General features: G+C 39.0%; 1 protein-coding gene across 3 annotated transcripts in view; it reads left to right on the plus strand.

The window, feature by feature from the left end:
- SEZ6L (seizure related 6 homolog like) overlaps positions 1-21,482 on the plus strand; it is a 259,733-nt gene extending 238,251 nt beyond the window's left edge. Inside the window, exons 13-17 of one of the 3 annotated variants that reach the window (XM_051973023.1) lie at positions 1,045-1,239; positions 7,266-7,298; positions 9,311-9,422; positions 11,136-11,238; positions 13,661-21,482. In XM_051973023.1, coding sequence (XP_051828983.1) covers positions 1,045-1,239; positions 7,266-7,298; positions 9,311-9,422; positions 11,136-11,238; positions 13,661-13,690 — 473 coding nt within the window. In that variant the 3' untranslated portion in view covers positions 13,691-21,482. Of the gene's footprint in view, positions 1-1,044; positions 1,240-7,265; positions 7,299-9,307; positions 9,423-11,135; positions 11,239-13,660 lie in introns of all 3 variants that reach the window. The other 2 variants (XM_051973022.1, XM_051973025.1) reach the window with 2 other exon arrangements.
- The last annotated feature ends 634 nt before the right edge of the window (positions 21,483-22,116 follow it).

Here is a 22,116-nt window from a genome sequence, read left to right on the forward strand (position 1 = left end):
TACTATCTTAAGGCAGATTTTTTCCCATACTGCAAGATTTTTATTGTGTGATTCTGGACAATTTATTCCCATTCGGCAAGATTTATTGTGTGATTTGCCTAAGTTGCTCATCTGAAAAAAAAATCTGGAGAATAAAAGAAAATGTCAAACCACTGTAGTATCTTTGCCAAGAAAACTCCACATAGAGACACGAAGAGGACAGACTGAAAACTGAAACAACTGTATTACAAAAACAAAATTCATTAGAATGTAAGCTCCTTGAAGGCAGAGGTGATTTCCTTTTTTCCCTGTGTATCCCCCCATGCCTACAGCAGTTTGGGGCATGCAGTAGGTGCTTAATAAAAGCTTGTGGAGAGAATAAATGGTTGATTTGGTGCTTTGGAATTGATCTTCTACACAGCTGAAGCAAGAACTAACATATCATATGCCTGTTTGAAGCTCAATCTTCCTTTGTGCAGAGGGGGCTTTGCTATATTTTGCTATTATTTTTTAACTTAATATTAACAAGAAACAGTGGGAACAATGTTTGCCTATACATGAGTCCCAGATCTGACATTTACTAGCTGTGTGACCATAAGTAAATCACATCCTCATTCTAGGCTGCTTTTTCTCATTGGTAAAATATGGATAAAAAGCAATCAATAACAATTACTTACACTTGCTCCTTCACAAGGCTACTCCAAGGAAAGTATGCCATTAATTTTTTTCTTCCCTCCAGCCCCTCCCCACCCATTGGGAAGGCAAGCAATATGTTACCCATTATACATTATACATATGAATGCAAAATGTAGTCTAAGCAAAGTACTTCATAAATTATAAAGCCCTCTAGAAATGGGGACTATAACATTACTTTCCCAGGAAGGCAATCTGTCTGAAAACCTCTCGCTCTGAGGCTAGGTAGATCCTGGATTTACTATCAGGGCTAATTGCCACTAGCCATGTTGGCTAATTACCATGTGTTTTGAAGTCCTCTAAATAACAAGTCCCTGAGTCCTTGGACTACACAGTCACCTAATGAACTGTTACATCCTGCTTTCATTACAGCTGAAGAGACTCTGGCATGTGATAATCCAGGGCTGCCTGAAAATGGCTACCAGATACTATACAAGCGGCTTTACCTGCCAGGTGAATCTCTCACATTCATGTGCTATGAAGGTTTCGAGCTGATGGGAGAAGTGACTATCAAATGCATCTTGGGTCAACCTTCCCACTGGAGTGGACCACTACCTGTCTGTAAAGGTAAAGAGCTGAGTCTTCATTCATCATGGCCACATTGAAGGGACACTCAGACATGGAAAAGGCATGTACTTCCCAGATTCCTGAGATGATTCTGGTTATGATTGTTAGCTCAGAATGTCAAAGCAGAAAAGGAATATTGAATGAGTGAATGAATTAAAAAAAAATTAACACTTATTATGTAACAAGCACAATATTAGTCTGCAAATCACACATAGTAGTAGCTTAATAAATGCTTATTCACTGACTAATTACTGAGTTATAAATACAAAAGTAAGACCATTTTTTACCTCAAAGATTTTCCACTAGGGGAAGACATACATACATACATATATATATGTGTGTGTGTGTGTGTGTGTATGTATTATGTATGTATATGTATATATACAGAATATGTCCAGAGAGGAATTTTGTTCTGGGGAGTAAGAAAGATGGTGACTATTTCAATAAAGTGGTCCATTACCACAGCCTTTTCCAAACACTATGATAGCTACTTTATGGTTTATATTTCATTATATTTTATAGAAATATCATATAATTATATATTAGATATAATAAGTAATTCATAAATATATATATTATATAAATAATATTATATCATGACTTATTTAATTACAATTCTGATAGAATAGTTCAGAAGGAGATTGCTAAGGCTGGAAAGAATAATGTGAAGGATCAGGGGGAAAAACATGGTACATGGTCCCAGGGAGTCCAGAGCTGAGCAGTACTCCTACTATGTAAACAGAATTTGAGGATTTTTAAAGCCAGATAAAGCAAAGAATATTATCTGGAAGTTAGTGATCTTAGAAATCATCTAGTCTAAACTCCTCATTTTATAGAAGAAAATAAAGTCCAAAAAGGGAAATTATTTCCATGAGGTCACACAATGAATCAATGGCAGAGTCACAGCTTAAACTCATGTCTCCTGACACCTCACACAATAATCTCTCCCCACACAATGCCACATCCTCATGAAAGAACTCTGAACTTGCCTCTAAAAAGGTAGGGAATACTTTATTGTCATTCACATCTTAGATCTAGAACAGGAAGGGATGTCAGTGGTCCTCTTGTTCAACCTCTTCATTTTATAGACAAAGAAACTGAGACCCATGGAGATTAAGTGTCATTCCAAGGTCATTCAGGAGGCAGACTTCAGAATTTTTAAATTTTAAAATTGGGTCCTTTTTTTTTCTAGACCTAGAAGAATCTTTCTAGTATACCACACAATTTCCCCTTAAGTAAAAGGGCACAAATATAAAAAGGATGTATAGGGATGGAGTAGTCAGTTATCTTTGTGATAGAATTGAAGAGGTGGTGGATAAGTCCCTCTCCAGCTTCCATCCCTGAAGGAAAGTATTTATTCATGCTTTTTATTGATTCTTAAAATTACACTATTAAAAACTCATTCATTTGGCTATTTAAAAAACAAATATATGCAGGAAAGGTAACAGGAATGCTTATTAAGTCACTTATGATTTGGTGTAAATGATTTTTTTTAAAAAATCTCTTACTTGAATACTGAATTTTATAGAGGCTGAAGTTGGGGGGTAAAGAACACATAAAAGATAGACTGAAGAACTTTGCAGACTTCCCAGTTTTGTTGATGGAAGGACAGCCCTAATGTGTGTTTCTCTGTAATGATTTGAAGATTCTTTTTCTCAGGATACAAAGAGTTGAGTTTCAAAGACAAAAGTAACATGTGTTTCCTATATTGTTACAAAATAGCCTATGACCACCTTTGTTTCCAAAAAGTATCCAATGACTCTTTTTATTAAAAATATTCATACACAACTTTATATATAAAACACCACATACTCTGACAAAGTAGCCTTTAATGCCTACATTATTACAACATATTCTATAAGGACCTTTATTTATAAGAAGTACCATCTCTAAACCTTGCTATTAGAAAGTATCTACCAACTACTATGTAGTTACTTTGATACATAGCGCTTTACGGATACAAAAGTATACCCTTATGTATGTCATTACAAAACTGGTTCTAACACAAGCATATGTAGAGTTACAAGGTATTCTATAATTCCTCAATGATTACTGATTCTCCACCTTGTTAGAACCTAATCTATGACTCAATCTTCTTGGAAAATATTCTATCATTCACATATGTTTTATATATACCCTAAAGCAGGGGTCCTCAAACTACCACCAGTGGGCCAGATGCAGCAGCTGAGGATGATTATCCCTCTCACCCAGGGCTATGAAATTTCTTTATTTAAAGGTCCACAAAACAAAGTTTTTTTTTTACTATAGTCTGGCCCTCCAACAGTCTGAGGGACAGTGAACTGGCCCCCTATTTAAAAAGTTTGAGGATCCCTGCCTTAAAGTCTTAAAATGAACGCTATAATTCCCATTCTTAGAGGGTAAATAGAATTGAATGTTAAATCCTCTGTAAGAGGAGGAAAATTAATAGATTCCTTTCTGGATACATGGACACTAAAAGACAGAATATTGATTCTGACCGTTTCATAGACTCCTGGGTCTTGAACTGTTAGAGCTGAAAGGGACTTTTTGAGTCATCCAATTCAGTGAAAAAAGAATTGAATAGCCCAAAGTAACTTAAATAGCCAAGCTGGCCCAGCCTCAAATTCAAATCTTCTTGCCCATGCTCTCTCCATTCCATTAAGCTTCAAAGAGATCCAGAGTCACCTTACAATCACATCACATCATGAACATTCTTTGGTCTCTGACCACTAACCCACAGTTCTCCAGAGGATGCCATCTGATCTCCTAGGTAACTCTTTCTGTGGTTTCTGAGTTCTGACACTCAGTTCTAGCCTAGTGATTTTGGAAAGGGACTGTTTAAGTCCCTGTCCATTTCCCGGCAATTATAATGAACTGAAGAAAAGGAATTAGTTCTGTATTATGGGTAGACAAGGAAATGTGTGCTCTAACTATGTCTCTCTGTTCTCTGAAAACGGGTGAATAAAAATAGCTTTTTAATGAATGAGCTAAAAATCAAGAGACAGAGAGAGAGAGAGAGAGAGAGAGAGAGAGAGAGAGAGAGAGAGAGAGAGAGAGAGAGAGAGAGAGAGAGAGAGAGAGAGAGAGAGAGAGAGACAGACAGAGAGACAGAGAGAAGACTAAATTAGACAAAGCCAGTCTACATGTATTCTGTAACAGAGAAACATTTGCCAAGGTTCACTGGGAAGTTCTGTTGAACAACACTGCCTTCTGAGAATAAGACAAGATAGTGAGTGGCTCTGGTCCTTCTCATAACTAGCTCATCTTCCTGCTAGAAGCTAATCACATTCAGTTTCAATTCTCTTCAAACAATATGCATTCAACACCTGCTGTGCATAGAGCTCTTTCTTAGTTCTGGGGTGGATCTGGGGATGGGGGAAGGCAGACAAAAAGAGGCAGATGAAAAGATGAATAGTGTATCTGTACCCTGAACCTGAGACTTGAGATGGACTTTAATGGGTTGAATATAAGCCACCCTCTAAAATCAATTTTTTTGGAAGAAGGAAAGGAAAAAAAAGGGAGAAAGAAGAGGGAAGGATAAGTGAGAGGAGAGGAGAGAATGGAAGGAGAGAAGAGGGGAGGGGAGGAAAGAGAAAAAAGAAAGGAAATGAATAAAACAAAAAATAAGATCCCTATCTATGAGATCATCAAGCTATTTTAGTGTAAAGGTCCATGTAAGAACGATACTTAATTATCTCCCTCTTACCTGATTATTTATGTCTACCTAGATATCCATTTTCAAATATGATTGTATATACTCATATGTGTATCATATACATATACATGTACATATATGGGTATATACATACACACATGTGGGGAAAGAAACAGATAAAATTTTCATCAGTGTAAGAAACAGTCTCTGTCAATGCAGGTGTATACCTGCTCAGCAATTTCTAGAGTTACCAGGTAACATCTAGAATTTAAATAAATAAATGAATCAATCAATCCAATCTCACAAAGTTGGTCTTGAAACCATGTCTTCCTGACCATAAAACTTGCTATCCATTAATATGTGTGGATGTGTATATATGTATATATTTATAATTATATTTATGGAATATGTAGCATAATTATTTTGTATAGTAGTACCAATGCAGGATGCTACTATACTCTATATACAATTATACTATATGTTTTCCACACTATATCCACCAGTAACGCATATATACATGTGTATATACTTATATATGTAGCTATAGGTTTCTATCATTTTCTGTATATGTATACATACATGATGTATATACATCATGCACATATGCATATTTACACGCACATAAACACATATTAATTAAGGATTGAACCTTTTATTTCCATTGATAGAGGGAACACTTAAGTGAGAATACTTCTGCTACAATCCATCTGTATCTATAGGAGGTATCAAGATTAAACAAAATGTTGTTTTCCATTTGCTTAGCCCTCTTGTTGAGTGCATTGGAGTGAAGGTTCCTTTCTTTATTGATTGGACCAGATGGCTTTTGGATCCCTTTTCAGTTTGCATCTCTTAAGGATGAATGTATGTGCAAAATAACTTATGGTACATATGAGAAATATTATTGTATGAAGGAGAGAAGGGGAAGGGAGAAGGAGACACAGACACACAGAGAGAGCTTCAAAATCAACAAAATCTAAGTTTTGTTTCTGCCCTCTGGCACATAATAACTATGTGACATTAGGCAAATCATTTAAACTCTTGATGCCCCTGGGCATTTCTAGGTCCAAAATAGATTGAATAGGCAGGGTGCCCAGGAAACTTGTCTTCATGGATGGAACACTGGCCTTCCCTTTTCTACTCTCCCCTATTCTTGTCTCCTCCTCTCCCTTCTTCCTCTCCTCCTCCTTTCCTTTTCTTTTTTCTCCTCCCCTCCTTCTCTCTTTCTTCTTCTCTTCTTTCTACTCTTCTCCTCTCCCTTGCAAACCCACCTCAGACACTTTTTAAGTTGCTGACTTTAACTCCCTGAGCCTTCCTAAGAATTATAATAGATACTTTAGATAGCACCCCCTCTTCTGCCAAAATCCTCAATAATTTGCATTTGACAGTTTTGCATATACCAGACTCTGTATTAGGGACAAAAATTAAAATCAGCTCCTTCTCTCAAAGAGGGAGGGTGGAAGTAGAATATACATCATGGAAAATGATCCATAAGTAAAAAGTAATTTGAGGAGAGAGAGAGAGAGAGAGAGAGAGAGAGAGAGAGAGAGAGAGAGAGAGAGAGAGAGAGAGAGAGAGAGAGAGAGAGAGAGAGAGAATACTTCGAAGAGGAATCAGAACAAGCTTCCTAGAGAAGGTGTAAACTTAATAAATGTTAAAGAAAGACAATCAAACAGTGAGCATTTATTAAACACTATTACATTCTGGTCAATATGAAATGTGCTGAAAATACAAAGACAAAAAGCAAAACCAGTTCCCCACCTTAAGGAGCTTAAGCACCCCCTAATGGGGGTGATGACTTACATATAAGCAAGTAGGTACAAAATACATACAAAGTCAATGCAGACTAATTTTGAGGGAGGAGACAATAGTAGAGATAAGGCAGGAGGACATTCCAGATATGGGCTTCTATCAATGCATCATGCATGATGGGAGAGAGAAAGTGGAGTTCAGGGCAAATCTAGCAGAGCAATTTGACTGGAAAAGGGAATAATATGAAATAAGATCAGAGTGGAAAATTGGGGCCAAATTGTAAAATTTGAGGTGGAGAATTTAATTTAAATTCCAGGTGGAGAAATGTGTACTTCACCCTGAAGGCAACAGGGAGCCCCTGAAGATTTTGAGTAGGAGAGTCATAGTCAGACCTGTGTCCTAGGAAGATTGTTTTAGTGACTTGGGGGAATTTCCTTTAATGGAAACATAAAAAGATGCGGGGTCTCTGCTACCATGGGGCCATTATATTGGGATCACATACCTACACAAAGGCACAACAAAATGCCTGGCTCTGTGAAAGTGCCTGGTGGGAAGGGTTTCGACCGCCATTTTCTTTTCATACTTCACGGGAGTAGGATGAATGCATTTTCCAGGTTCCAACATTTTCCACTTTCTCTTTCAGTTAATCAAGACAGCTTTGAGCATGCTTTAGAAGGTGAGTTGCACAATGAAAAATCCCACCAAGACAACATAACAATGGGAGAGATGGGGCAGGTCACCGTGTGTCTTTATCAAGCTATCGCAAAACCCATTTCCAGCTCCGCCAACAGCTGCATGGGCGGTGCCATTGTGAAAAATAATTGGATATTCATTTCAGATGCCTAAATACACCAGGATAGTCATTTGGCACCAATTCCCTGCACAGGAAGATATAAAAGAAACTGACATTTCATATGCCGGAGAAGCAGTTTATTCAAATAACCCAGTGTAAGATTTTTTCAACCAATTAAGCAATTTGCCTCATCACTTCAGGGACTGCATTAAGCTTTCTGATGATAAGAAGCACACCTGGAAATGAGGACTAGGTTAAGTCAACTCATCTGATATAATTGATAGTTACTTTTATATGGGCCCAGAGACAGGGCCAGTTATGGAGGAGGAAGGGCAGGCAGCAGCCAGGGGATGACTTTTGCCCATGGGAGAAGCTGGAAGTGGTTGCCCTTGTGGGAAGGCAGTGTGCTGAAGGTGAAAGGGGACTAGATTAGCTATTTTGAACTTAGAGTGACAGAACCTTTGTCCAAAACAGGTATTTGCCATGTGCTCTTGGTCAAGCATTTTCCCTGCCTAAATCTCAGTTTCCTTGTCTGCAAAGGGTTGAATTAGATGATCTCAAAAGTCCTTTCCTGCTCTAGCTCTATGGTCCAACGAATAGTTTATTGCTAGAACTCTCCCCTTTTTGTGTATTTTTGGGGGATTAAGCAAACACTGAATTATGGGAAACTTTGACATGCCTTGGCCACTTGGTAACACCAAAAATCAGTCATATTAGCCCTTTATCATGAATTTATCATGAATATTTGATAGAAGGATTTTTTTTACAAGCAACATCCCTACCCAGTTTTTATTCTTAGCTCCATAAAAATAATACCGTACTGGGGTCCTTGGAGTCATCCAAGGGGCAAAGCCCCGGAAAGGGCTCAAAAAGGTGACTTTCAGAGACTCCAAATGCCTGGAGATGCAAAAGACCAAAACCTCCCACATTCATCTTCACAAATCACTCTACCTGGAGCCATAACTAAGATGATGCAACCAGAGCTTTGTCCCAAGCCAAGACAGAGTATAGAAAGACTTGCTAGCTTTTCACAGCATAAAACATCAGAAGGTAGTGCCAAGTAAGCAAGAATAATTAAACACATAGTTAGTGCTATCCTTTGCCACCTCTTCACACTTCCTCTCTCCACAGTGTCACATTATTGTGCTGGAGTACCAGAATGTCTCTCTATATCCCTACCATGAAAAAATTTTCCCCTCAATTGAGGTGATATTTGATGCTACCAGGACTGGCTTTGTGGTACATTTACTGGGTCCAGAACTCTCAGTTATATCACTGATCCCATCCTTTGTTCCCTTCCTTCCTCAACTAAGGCAAAATCCCCTTTCCTTCCATTCATTTCAAGGAGACAGCCTAGTACAGTGGAAGAGATGGTTTATTTTGAGTCAGAAAACTATATAGTTCATGTCTCAATACCATCCCTTGTTTTTGCCTTTGAGTCATTCAGTCAAGGGAAGGGAAGGGAAAGGAAGACACAGGATTGGGATGGGAAAACAACAGAACGTCTTATGGAGCAAGTGGTGGTTGAGCTGAGTTTTGAAGGAAACTAGAGATTTCAGGAAGTTGAAATAAGGGGAGGTACCTTGGGAACAGCCTCTGAAATGGCACACAGAGAGAAAATAGAGTATGTAGAAAAGCAATAAAGCCACTTTGCCTGGCCCAAAGAGCTCATGAAAGTATATCATATACAATAAGGTTAGATAGGAGGTGAAAACAAATCATAAAAGACTTGAAATGCCAAATAGAAGAGATTTATTTTATCCAGGAGGCTAATAGGGAGACATTGAAATATATCAAGCAAGGAAGTGACATGGTCAGACTTGTCACAGCTCCACAGTGACTCCCCATGAAACTGCTAAGAAATGAGCTCCTAACAAATGTTGCCTTTTTAGTAGCAGAAGCGGCAGCGGAGACCTCCCTGGAAGGGGGCAACATGGCGTTGGCCATATTCATCCCAGTGCTCATCATTTCCCTGCTGTTGGGTGGGGCTTACATCTACATCACCAGGTAAGAGCCAGCCATGATGAGGTTGTATGACTCCGTTAGCCAATGCCTCCATTCACCTTCCAGATTTCAATTAAGCCACATAGGCTTGGATAAAATGGGGCAGGAGAGGATACATCCATTCCTGTTGTCTCTGGGTTCTGCTTTTTGTTACTATTGTTGGCCAGCAAAATGATGGCAATTAGGTTTTATGTTAGCTAAGGAAAGAGAATATAGAAGGGAGTTGCAAATGTCAAAATCTGGGAATTATCTACTCAATTAACTAGTGTTTATTAAACCAAAGCTTCTTAAACTTTTTCTATTCATGACTCATTTTTGCCTGAGAAATTTTTATGTGACCCCAGGTATATAGGTATATAGAATATGTATGCATTTGCTTACATTTGCATACATAAATCAAACATTTATTGATAACACATCATAATTTCATGACCACTACATTCAGTTATGTGACCCCCATGTGGGGTTGCAACCCACAGTTTAAGAAACTGTATTAAACTCTTTCTATGTGTTAAGCACAGTGCTAAGTATTGAGGATTTTAAAAACTGAAATAGTTCCTGCCTTTAAGAAGTTTATATTCTATCAATCAATCAACAAGCAAGCATTGATATGTTTTCCAGCTTAATTATAACAGTAATAATATTGGTGTGATGACCATGCTAGCTAGTAGGATACCTTAGAATCAGCTGGAGCAAGGATAAGCAAAAGTCCTTAGTCTTTATTCTTGGTCTTTAGGGGTAGAAGTCAAAGGGATGGAAGCAGGATCTCCACAACCACCTATTTCCTCTTCCACCGCAAAAGTGACCCTGGCTAGTCTTACTCCACTCCTAGTCTCTCCTACAATCCTCTGTATACACGAATCATCGAGCCAGCACAGGATAGTGGGAAGGGCCATTTTCCAAGCACATGCCCATAGAGTATTGTCCAATCGGTAGTTAGCCTCAAGTGCTTTGCTGTCCTGATCTCAGTGCATCTACTCAAGAGTTTCAGCCCAATACATATTGATATATTATAAAGATATATTTATATATTCATAAGGTATTTTATTTATTTATTATTTGATGACTAAGTGAGCTAAAATAAATATTATTTCACTCACAACCTAGAGAGATAAGTGGTATCCCCATTTTATGGAAAAAGAAACTGAGCCAGTCAGAAGTTGAGTGACCTGCTCAGAGTCACACTATTACTAAGTGTCTGGGCCTGGATTTGAATGCAGGTCTAATCACTGAGTGATCTTGCTCCCTCATTATCAAGCTTAACACTTAGAGTCTCAGAATGGGACTGGAGGAGATATAAAGAAATCAGACAAATGTAAGGGTGAGGGCTAGTCTGTCTGTGAGTGTTGCCTTAATTTTGTAGCATATTAGTCTCATCTTCAATAGCTTTATTAAGCTCCTACTGTGAGCCAGGAACTAACTGAGATCTGGTAATACAAAAACAAATAATCTTCATCTTGAAATCACTTGTAGTTGAGCTGAGGGAGACAAGATAGATACAAAAGATTTCACATGAGATAGATTTAGGATAATTTGGGAGAAGAAACTCAAAACAGTGGGGATCCAGAAAGGCATTATGTGGAAAATGATGCTTAAACTGAGCCTTGAAAGAAACGAGGGCTTCCAGGGCACAAGAGCAAGCCTGTGTTTCTTCAGTGCTGTTCCATATTTCCTTGGGAGAATAATTCTTTTTATTCCTCTCGTGTTCTCCTCCAGGTGTCGATACTATTCCAATTTGCGCCTGCCCTTAATGTACTCTCACCCCTACAGCCAGATCACAGTGGAGACTGAATTTGACAACCCAATTTACGAAACAGGGGTGAGTTGATCTGGATTCTTGTTCTGATGCCTTCCTTTTCTTGGTTCTGGAATGATGGGAAAGTGAAACTGAAGGCTTAATTTCCTATAATTCCCTGGGCAGCTGTCAAACAGAAGCAACCTCCAGACTCTCTGCACTCCTTACCAAAGGTGATTAATGAGATCACCATTTTGGGTTTTTTTTGGATCTTCATTGAAAAAGATGCTAGAAGGGCTTGATCCCTTTTTATTGATAGAGAGTGACCCTGGTAAGCATGGTAGGAGAAGACATTTAAGTAGGCTAGAAATGTGAGAGTGATCAATTTTCTTTTTTATTAAAGCCTGAATCTAGAAGATAAAAGAGAATAGGAGCTTCTTAGGGAATGGACAAAAAATAACAGCAACTAATAGTATTTTTATTGTGCTTTATACAGTTACAAAAAGCTTTATCTCCCTTGGACAGTGAGGAATGGTAAGGAGAGAGCTAACCTTTGGAAACCTCAAGAGAGGAAATGATTGGCAGGGCCAAGGTCATTGTCCTTAACATCCTGATGATGACAGATGAGGTGATATCTAAGTTCCTCTAGATATAAATCTTATCATGTTATGTTTCAAGGACTAAGAAAATATTTTAGAGAGTGGCCCAAAGATGGTTGATTGTAAAACCAGGCATATTTAGTCTGGAGAAAAGAAATCTGGAGGAAGGGAAGGGAACTGGAGGTGTGAAGTATGATAACCATCTTTGGCAATTTGAAAGGATGACACATGGAAGATGGATGCAATTGGTTCTGCCTGGGACTGGAGGACAGAGCAAGGGACAATGAAGGGAAATTTCCAAGAAGAAAATGTAGGTTTAGTGTCAAGAAAAGCTTCCTAACAGTTCGCGCAATCTTGAAGTGATAGGGTCTGCCTCTGGATGTGGTAGAAACTCATCCTTTGGAGCGAGAATTCTGGATGAGCACTTGCTGTATAGACGATCTAGAGATGGAAGGGTTTGCAGAGGTCATGAGTTACCCAAGGTTGTGTGCATATATTAAGTGACAAATGCAGGATTTGAAACTAGACCCCAGGATCATGGATTCAAATGGGAAGGGAACTCAGAAGAAACTAGGGTCTAGAGAGGATGTTGTTGCTGTGCTGCTGCTGCAATCATTGTTTTTCAACAATTTGTCAACTGTGTCCAATTCTTCATGACTCCATTTGGAATTTTCTTGGCAAAGATTCTGGAGAGGTTCTCCATTTCTCCAGTTCATTTTACAGATGAGGGAACTAAAACCAACAGGGTGAAGTGACTTGTTCAGGGCCAGATTTGATCCCAGGAAGATGGAAGATTCCAGACTTGGTTCTCTATTCACTGCACTGCCACCTAGCTGTCCAAAGAAGTTACAGATAAAGAAAGTGAGATGAAATGTAGTTAAATGATTTGTCTGAAGTCACACAGCAGTATCAGAGGCAGGATTGAAACCTCGGTTCTAGAAGCATAGCTGGAGAGCTAGAAGGGAATTTGGAGAAAAATGAGGTCCAGTGAGAGTAAAGATGAGGAATCTGACATCCAAAGAGACTGAGTTACACAGATAGTGGGCCAGTAGGTGGCACCGTAATGAATAGTTCTGTGTCTGGATAGAGAGGACTCATCTCCCTGAACTCAAATCTGATCTCAGATATGAACTAGCCGTGAGACCCTGGGAAAGTCAATTAACCCTGTTGGTCTCAATTTCCTCATCTTCAAAATGAACTGGAGAAGGAAATGACAAAACCCACTCCATTATATTTGCAAAAACCAAAAACCAAATAGGGTCATGAAGAGTCAGATATGATTGAAAATGACTGAATAACAGCACAGATAGGAGGAACATTGTAGAAAAGAGTCTCATTCAAGTGTGGGTTATACTAGATGGCCTTTAAACTCCCTTCCAATTCAAATTCTGTGACTGTGAAACCAGTACCGGATTACCTTTATTTATTAAATTTTATTTTATTTATTAATTTATTAATAAATTTATTTTTATTAAATTTATTAAAATTTATTATTTTCATCAAATTTTATTATTTATTAAATTCATTTTTATTTTATTATTTAGTTTATTAAATTTATTAATTTAATTTTTATTTATTTTTATTAAAATTTATTTTTATTTATTAATTTTTAAATTAAATTTATTTTTTATTAAAATTTCTTATTTTTAATTTCTTATTTATTAATTTATTTAAAAGTTCTGCCTCCATTCACTCCTATCATCTTGTAACTTCTTTGATTTCTTCGCTCTAAAACAGGCAGTATAGCTTAGCATGTCACTGAACGAAAGGGATTTGTTCCAAAGCACGAAGCTAGGATGCAGCCAAGCCACTTTCCAAACTTCAGTGCCCAATCCAGCACCCATTTCCCCAGGCACCATGCAAAATTTAAATTATATACCCATTTTTTTTCCTCCTCTCTGTAACAGGAAACAAGAGAATATGAAGTTTCAATATAAAGACGGTTCTGCTCAGATGTGACCTTCAAGATGTGAATGACAATAGGACTTCCTCAGTAATTCATCCAGAGACCACGCGGCATTCGATTGAAACCCCTGGCTCTTCCATTGTCTTTCCTTTAGACTCCTTATTGAAGATTTCCTGTTTTCTTCACTGTATTTATTATATTTAAGTGGAAATAGGTGTGTGCGGCTGTTTGGGGTGGCTGTCCAGGCCAGGCACTTGGCACACTTTCAGTGCCAAGGGCAGGTGTGTATGTGTGTTTGGTTTAAAGGGAGGAAGATGGGCCATGATCTGCTGGTGAAGTCTCTCTGGATGATGGCACAAAGGAAAATGGTACATTGGCAAGGTTGCTGCGATGTCCAGACTTAGGGACACCAGGAGTAAGGCTGTGAAGGTTTTGGGGGGGAGGATGTGTCTCTAGTCAGCTAGAGATGTTATAGGCCAGATGGCTCAAGCTCCACAGGACCATGGTCTGGCCCTTGGAGATGAACCAGGGACATTGGCCAGTTTGATCTCCAATGTGATGCTGTGCTCTCATGCTCATCCTTTAGGTTTTAATGACATTTTGTCGAGGGGTACCAAATCTTACTAGTCCCTGCTCATTTCTTGCCACTTCCCTCCCTCCCTTTGGAGATTTCCAAGGGACAAAAACCATTGTTCTCATCATCCAACATTTTCAGCTTTATCTGCTCATATCATTGGCTGTTTGTGGAGGTAGATGCTTATTTCCAAAGTCTCTGAAGTCAGAGATATCTTCTTTCTCCAGCTTCGTCCTTGACTCAGGAAATTGGCACGAGAGGGTCAATGATTTCTCTAGGTCTCGTGGGAAGAGGAGACAAAGGGAAACCTGACCCCAGATTCACAGGCTGCCTATGTGGCTTCCTCCCCTGCTGCCCACTCTGTAATGATAAAGAGAGATTTGACATTCACTGTAGCTGCCAGAAATTAGCATGCATTTAGCCAGCAGGGTCTTTTCAACTCTGCTTGCCTAGGAGTCTTGGGGGATGTTTAGCTTTCTTTTCTCATATTTTAAAGACCGTGTCGATCTATGGATTCCAATTAAGGGCAAGATGTCTTAAGCTGAAAAGTTAGCTGAACTGTGTCTGAAATCCCCTCCCCCCGCCAACCCCTGCCATGTATTTCCCACTTTGATTCTCCTTCATAAATAGGGGATTCCATAAATCAACAAATATTTTATAGCACTTGTACCATGGCTGGAACCTGAGTGATAGAAAAAATAACTAAGAGAATAAAACAATCTCTGCCCTTAAGAAATTTGCATCCACCAAGGGAGGATAGACTGACTCGATCCATTTGCAAGTGTCTGTAAAGCACCTACTATGTGTCAAAAACTGGGAGAAATGCTAGAGACATAAAAATTTAACAGTTCCTGCCTTCAAGAAACTTAAGAATCTATGCGGGAGAAGACACATCCATATAGAAGTAGGTGCAAAAGACAGCCAAAGCAAACAGAAAGTAACATGGGTGAGAAGGCATTGGCCCGAAGGAACTCTCCCAGCTGGGTTTTTGAAAAGCACATTCAGAGGTCTAAAGCTGCAGTTCCCATTTCTCAGAAGGTCTAAGAGGGAGTGGGGCAGGGAGTTGCAAAGTGATGACAGTAAAAGGCAGAACTGAAGCCAATTATACATTTTTTTTCCTTTTAGGGCATTATAATGTATGAGGCAGGGGGTGGAATCTTGATTAAGCACCTGGGACTCTAGTAAAACTGAGAACATAATGTTGTATAAGTCACCTGCTGAACGTCTCCCACGTGGGTCATAGAAATCTCCTGGTAGATATTGATCTACTACAGTTTGGAGACCCCCGGTGATCAAAGTGATAATGAATCTAACTATCATCTCTTTGCATTTTTTTTCCTTTTTTCTTCTCAATGCTTCTTATGTTGATTGCCACTGTAGAAGAGGCCCCCGTTATCTATCTGCTTTTGTCCTCCTCTCCCCACTTGTATCTCAGGGTAATGGGAAGAATGCAGAAAGAATTATGAATTCGTGTGTGTAGTAGACCTGGAGTGAAAAGGAAAAAGAGCATCCCTCTAGGACTTCAATCAAGCTGATAATATTCACTGCTCTGAACAACTGTTGAGAGAAGTGAAGAAACTTTAGGATACAGAGGTTAGGTAGCTTTGGCAATCAGGGAAGGCACAAATCCCCTTTGGACACACAGTACCAGGGCCTTTTTACTGTTCTCCCAACCCAATCACATCAGATGGCTATATGTGATAGAAATCCAGCCAATGTAGAATTCTTTCCTTCCTTCCCCCCTCCCCACCCCCCGCTGAGGTTATCATTCAAATAACACTGGAGGTGAAGTTGAGGTTAAGAGTGGGGTGAAGGTATGAAGAAACTCTATACTAAGCCCATTGTTTTCCTCCCATTCCTAGCCTAGTGCATACTCAGATCAGTGGGACCTGTATTTACAACTCCTGAGTTGAAATCCCTTGGTATATGGCCCCAGATCAGGGAATGGATTTGGGTAGATATGGGAGTTTTTATTATCCCCTGCTTCCGAATCCAGCAATTCTGGAGTAGAAAGGGATCTCAGTGATCATTTCGTCCAATATATACTCTCTGTAATACTTCCAGTCATTCCTTGAAAATTCCAAATGGGATGGAACCAGTTGCCTCTCAAAGTAACTGGTTCCATTTTGGATATCTCATTATTGGGAAATATTTCCTTGCTTCCAGCTTAATTTATCTCCTCCCAACTTTTCCCACCATTGTTCCCGATTCTGTCTTCCAGGACCAAACCAAAATAATTCTCCCCTGCAACAGCAAAAAGATTATTTATTTCAGACTGATTTTTGGTGTTAAAAGCTCCTTTTTTCATAAGAAGAGCCCTTTGGGAATCTCAGTTAACAGACTGAAATACCTTGGAATGAATGGAACAACAGGTTTGTCACCTCCTCTATGGAAATCTAGACTTATTTCTGAATGGGCTGAGCTTCGAGACTTTCCCTTCATGGTTTAAAAACATTCCATACCCATGTTTTAAGTTCAACTTCCCCAAGATCCACTAGCAAAGTCCGATATGAGAACCATGTTTTGATGTTATTCCTCACCTCCCCCTTAAATATAGTCAAAATGCTTCCTGGGAATGAATGGCTTGTGGGATGTTTGGGGAAGTAAACCAACTATAAAGGAAATTCAATGTGGTTTTTTTACAGGTAAAACTCAGTCTTTTATTTATATTTGATGTTTCGTCTAACTCTGTGCCAACTGAAATGAAACTATATTCCGAAACATAATGTATTTATGAGAGAAAACTAAACATTTTCCTCCTATAAAGTCTTAACCCTAATCTTGCTCTCCCTAAAGGGATCCAAGCTGGGCATTCCTAGCAATGTTCCTTTGAATGGAAAAGTTGGTGGTATTTTTTGGGGTGCCGATGTCTTTTTTCCCAGTCTTCCTAGTGCAGTATCTGTAACCATGATGATGTTTTAAAAATCTGTTCTAGTCTAGAGAAAGATAGTATGGATCCTTGCAATGTAAAATACTTTGAAGAAGATAGCTTTTTCCCCCCACATATCTGACTGTGTATTTGTAATTCTTCAAGGCAAAACAAAACAAAAAACCAGTGCCAAAAATGCACCAGGCATGTCATTTCAGTTCATATATGTCGTTTTATAAAGATGATACTAAAATCATTGAGATTAAATATTTTGGATGTGATACTTCCTTGGAGGAATTTAAAAAGTCGAGTGGACATTCCTAATAAGCAAACCATGTGTTTAAACAATTGAAACTGAGTTTACAACGATTGAAGCTTCAGAAAAAAAAAAAATGTTGATTCAAACTTATCTGTAACCAGATTTCCATTGTTTAGAAACTTATCTGCTTGGCATTCCCCACTTTGGGTTCATGGTAATGTTGAATCAACATATCAGCTCACTTTGTCTCACACACAATCCCTCCCCCCAATTAAATGAATGATTTAACTGGCATTAGGAGCCCCCAAGAAGGAAACTCAATATGGATCATTTACCACTTTAAGTCTTATAATCTTAGAGTATTGCCAGGGACAGAGGCAGGTTAAAGGCCTTGCCTGGCCTCACACATCCATTGACGTCACTTCATCTTCCCAACTCGGAGGTGATCTCTCCATCCACTGTGCTGTTACGGTACAACATAAGTATTCCTATAGAAGCTAGATGGATGTGTGTGATAGCTTGAAATAGCCCTGGATTGGAAGTTAGAGGACTTGGTTCTAAGTATAGTATGACACTGGACAAGTCACTTCCTATCTCTACTCCTCAGTTTTCTCATCTATAAAGTGACGAGAGATTGGACTCAGTGATGATCTCTAAGATCCATTACATTTCTAAATCTCTGATCCTATGATATTTTTACATGATTATCTACCTACTCCTGAATAGTTCCTTAAGGCTATAAATTGCAGAGCAGATGCCTTTTGCAATGGCTAAGAGTTCCTCACTGGGAACTCCCTACACTGATGAAATCATTAATATAGCTAGATGTATATGTCTATATTTGCTACAAATATTAGTCCTTCTTATCATCCTGAAGGCAAAGCTCAGATGATCCTTTGAAGTATCAGATCAACAGCTTCAGACACCTCATAAGAACCAAAAAGACCCATGACACTGAGTAGTCAGGATGTCCTGTGGAATGGTATGGCTAAAGCTTGCAGAGAGCTGTCTCGGTCCTTCCTGGAGGTCACTCCGGAGGACACAGTGTCTCTTTTTGACAAAGAACAGATTAGCTGGAAATGAATGGCTCCCAGTATCTCATGGTGGACAATATCTTCTCAGGAATGACTGAGCCAGGTTTTGCCCCATGGATTTTCATCTTCCTTTTCTTCTCCAAATGAATGTGCTCTAGATTTTTAAATCCAGATTTGGGCCTCTAGAATTGGTACCTTAGAACTTTAAAATGATGAGACTGGGCCATTGTTTCCACATCTGTTAAGTGAGGGTGCAGGACTAAGACTCTCTGTGTATCAGTTCTCCATCAGTCATTTCCCACATAATCTTTTTAGAAAAGTCCTAAGTAAAATGGCAATACTTTATCTTCCTTTTCTTTTTTTGGAGGCAGTGATGGAAAGAGCATTGGATTTGGAGTCAGAAGCTATAGTTATGCTGCTAACTACCAGTGGGGCCTGGAACACATCAAATATCTTTTGGCAACAGTTCCCCATCTATAAAATAAGGGCATTGAACTAGCTGATTTGGGGGAGGGGCCCTTCTAGCCATAAGCTTATGATCCCCAAACTGCTTCCATTCTCCTACTTGTAAAATATCAACTCTAGTAACATAAATTAAGCGCAGTAAGTTGTACAGATCACCTTTGTCAAGTGCACGATGGTTCATGGCCAACTGGCATATCCTAATGGTGTCTGGTCTCGATCCAATGGACCTGATATTTAAGCCAATTGGCCTTTTAAGTACGTGAGATGTACTAGGGCTGGGCTACAAAACTCAACATGATTCTGAGACCATCTGAGAGTGCAAATTTGAACAAAATAGATTTGGGAGAATTGCTATGATCTAGAGTCATCTCTTCATCATACCCCAGAAAGTGCAGAGAAGCAACTGAACAGACAGGTTTATTCTGAGGTCCAGGCTTGTGAAGTGGGGCAGGTGACAGTGTTCCTTTCCCCTTAGAATACACATTAAATGTTTGTATTTTTGACTCACCTCAACTAGTTCCAGAGGTCAGTCAATCAAATATTTTCATTGACCGCCCACATGCTCAGCACCATACTGTCAACATGCAAATTTATCACCTGGACAACACCAAGATATCACACAGAACATAACAAGCATTATGGATTCATAAAATGCCAGAGTTGACAGGGACTTCAGAGTAAAAATAAGACTATCTTCCATAATGTTCTTGAAGAGGACCAATGGCATCAGGAAGGTGATGTCTTGGCTTGGGAGTGAATTGAATTTAAGTGAGACAGAGTTATGCCTTGATTTCTCCTCCAGAGTCATTAAAGTCAGTGGCAAAATAAAAGCCATGACTTAGAAGTAGTGAATGACCTTTGCCTTTCAGGCCTCAGTTTATCTGAGGTAACATCCATTTGGTGACTAAGGGGTAGGTAAGAATCAAGATAAGAAATAGTTTAATTTATCATAACAAAAATCAATTTATCAAATTGGGGGGAAATAGGAGCCTATCTGTGAAGAATTTCCAAGCAGGAAACTAGTATCTTCTGAATTGACTCATAGTATAAAATGAGGCTACTGAACCAAAACTTCCCTAATCAATAAGATTAGTAATGTACCAATTTAGGCAATTGCAATGCAATCACCAAGATCAACCAAGCGGTTTCAAAGGTAAATAACAACAATATTCAAATGGTACTATGATTTCATTGATTCAAGAGATTTCTTCAATGATACTAATAATATAAGAGCTTTTAACTTCACTAGTCTAGTTCCAATACATGCTTGAGCAAAGCTTGGGTTGCAGTTGCTAATTTTCCCATGCCAACCAACAATCAATCTCATCTTTTAAAGAAAGATATTCATAATAAGAACCTGGCTTCCAATCTTGTTGACTGACTGAATTCTACATGGTCATATTGTCACAGCTTAAAACCTAATGTCCGATGAGAAAAAGCTCACAGAATTATGGGATGTCACAGGTGGAATCAAGCTCAGAAGGCAACTTTTCAATCTATACCATCAAAATACCACTCCCCAAACACACTCACACAACAATCCTGAAAGTCATCCAGCCTCTGCTTGAAGACCTCCAATGAGGGGGGACCTACTACCTCGTAAGGCAGCTCATCCCACTTTTGGAGAGCTGTGCTTGATGGGAAGTGCTTCATTGTCAAATGCTCCAAGGAACCTGTGATTTTATGAATATGGATCTTCCCTCCAGTGATACAGATCACAACCATCCATGCCTTCTCATCCTAGGTGACTTGTTCATGTCCCCCAATGGGTTTGCCACAGGGGCTCTACCCAACATTCCAGGAAACCTACCTCCCTTTCTCTTGACAACATGAAATTTTCCTTCTATTGAGCCTAAATGTGCCTCTTTGCACCCAGTAAGATCATCTGGAGAAGAAATCTTCAGGATGCTAAATGAAGCCAATAGAAATAGAAGTGAAGAACTGAACTTAAATCCTTAAGTGTTCCCCCCAACTTAAATGAAAGATGTGTCATGAAAAGATAGGGAAAGTAGTTGGCAATTTTATGGACTCCATCCCATTCTAAGTTTTAGAAAATAACCTGCTAAAGAATGAATTCATCATTATCTGTAAGTCACATCTCTTTCCTGGGGGGGGGGGGTCATAAAAAAGGACCAGTGGAATAATAGTGAAGAAATCATAGCCAATGCAAATTCTCATGGCTCAAAATCTCTCCATTTGGGAAGGGAGAATGTGTCCTGTGCCACCATTTTTCTTATGACTCAGTTTGTGACTTTTTATAAGTGGTTTGTATGTAGTATAGGGGTTTCACAGCAGCCTGATTATATAAACTACTTCCTATTTTGTTCCTGAGGTTAGGAGTTTCCTCCTTCACAAGAACTAGAACCGATTTGTAGAGTAACAGAAATGTCTATTTTCATGCAGCTTTTTTTTTTTCCTGAACGTAAACTACAATTTACTATTTGCTTTTTAAAATGTCATACAACTTGAATCTTTAATCTCAATCCAGATGAACTGACTGTCTGCAGCAAAGCTTTCCCAGCCTTGGTTCCCATCCCTGAAAATTAGAATAGAGCTCATTCCCTGGCGCTCTCCATGGTACTGAACCCCCTGAGTGCAATAAATCTCTCATTTTTCATCACATCCGATGTGTGGTTATTTATCTTCACTGTCGATTTTTGTAGGATTTAGAGGACATTCAGTGCAAAATAATCACATCCCCCTTTCTGGCATTTATTTGCATTTCCGTGGTTATTTGATAAATGACTTAATCATCCTAGATGGCCCCCAAAGACCAGTGAAAGAATAGTGTGGGGCAATGGGAAAAGCTTTAAGCTAGGAGTGTGGAAACATTTGTGTATGAAGCCCAGACATACATTAACCTTTTGTGTTACATTAGTTGGATCATTTTTCTTTCCCCTTCTCCTCATCTGTAAAATGAGAGGGGGCTAGACTAGCTTTTTCCTACATCTTTCCAGCTCTCATAGTCTATAATGAGAGAAAAAGAATGTGAGATAAAAAAAAAATTGCTGCTCTAAGGTTGCTGTATATTCTATACTATATTCAAGTATAGAGTGTTCTAATATAATGGGCATAAAAAGGGTAGTTGGACAGATTGCTGCTCAATGTATAGCAATCCCTCTAATGAAATAGAAACCCCACAATATATCTAAAGGCCAATTTGGGTGGAATTATTGCAGGGGTCCTCAAAATTTTTAAATAAGGGGCCAGTTCACTGTCCCTCAGAGTGTTGGAGGGCCGGACTATAGTAAAAACA

This window comes from Antechinus flavipes, chromosome 1 (assembly GCF_016432865.1).
Source record: "Antechinus flavipes isolate AdamAnt ecotype Samford, QLD, Australia chromosome 1, AdamAnt_v2, whole genome shotgun sequence".
Lineage (NCBI taxonomy): Eukaryota > Metazoa > Chordata > Mammalia > Dasyuromorphia > Dasyuridae > Antechinus > Antechinus flavipes.